At 36.1% G+C, this 513-nt stretch overlaps 1 protein-coding gene across 1 annotated transcript in view; it reads left to right on the forward strand.

Annotated features, from left to right (window-relative positions):
- The window catches only part of LOC104950431 (uncharacterized), a 121,863-nt gene extending 121,729 nt beyond the window's left edge, over positions 1 to 134 (forward strand). Inside the window, exon 6 of the mRNA XM_010776955.1 lies at positions 1 to 134. This exon is cut by the window's left edge and continues 238 nt beyond it. Coding sequence (XP_010775257.1) covers positions 1 to 134 — 134 coding nt within the window.
- The last annotated feature ends 379 nt before the right edge of the window (positions 135 to 513 follow it).

Here is a 513-nt window from a genome sequence, read left to right on the forward strand (position 1 = left end):
TGATGTGGTTCGGACACCTTGTAAGGATGCCAGCTGGCCCACTCCCTAGGGAGGTGTTCCAGGCACTTCCAGTTGGAGGTGGAGGTATTATATCTCTAAACTGGCCTGAGAGCGCCTTGGAATCCTCCAGTTGATGTGGCCAGGGAAGAGGAAGTTTGGAAACTGCTTCTTTAATGACTGACATATGATGTTCCACATTACTGCCACTGGTAGTGAATCGGTTTTTCTATTATATTTTTTAGTATTCTTATTTGCTTGTTAAAGTATTTTCATTTTTTTTAATGACACATTTATTCCTGATCATAACTACCAAATATTGATTCATTTTTTGATCGTTAGGCATATAAATGACAGTTTGTTGTATGACAACACAAAAGACACAAAATCTAATCTATCTTTTTGTATTCTAAATGCTAATTAATGTTTTCTCACAGATAAGCTCTATTTTTATTCAAAGATTAGCAAAAGCATTGATTTTGCTGCATTGTATATTCACATAAGACAGCAGCAATG

Source organism: Notothenia coriiceps, unplaced genomic scaffold, assembly GCF_000735185.1.
Source record: "Notothenia coriiceps isolate Sejong01 unplaced genomic scaffold, NC01 NC01_scaffold00000339, whole genome shotgun sequence".
In the NCBI taxonomy this organism is placed as follows: Eukaryota; Metazoa; Chordata; class Actinopteri; order Perciformes; family Nototheniidae; genus Notothenia; species Notothenia coriiceps.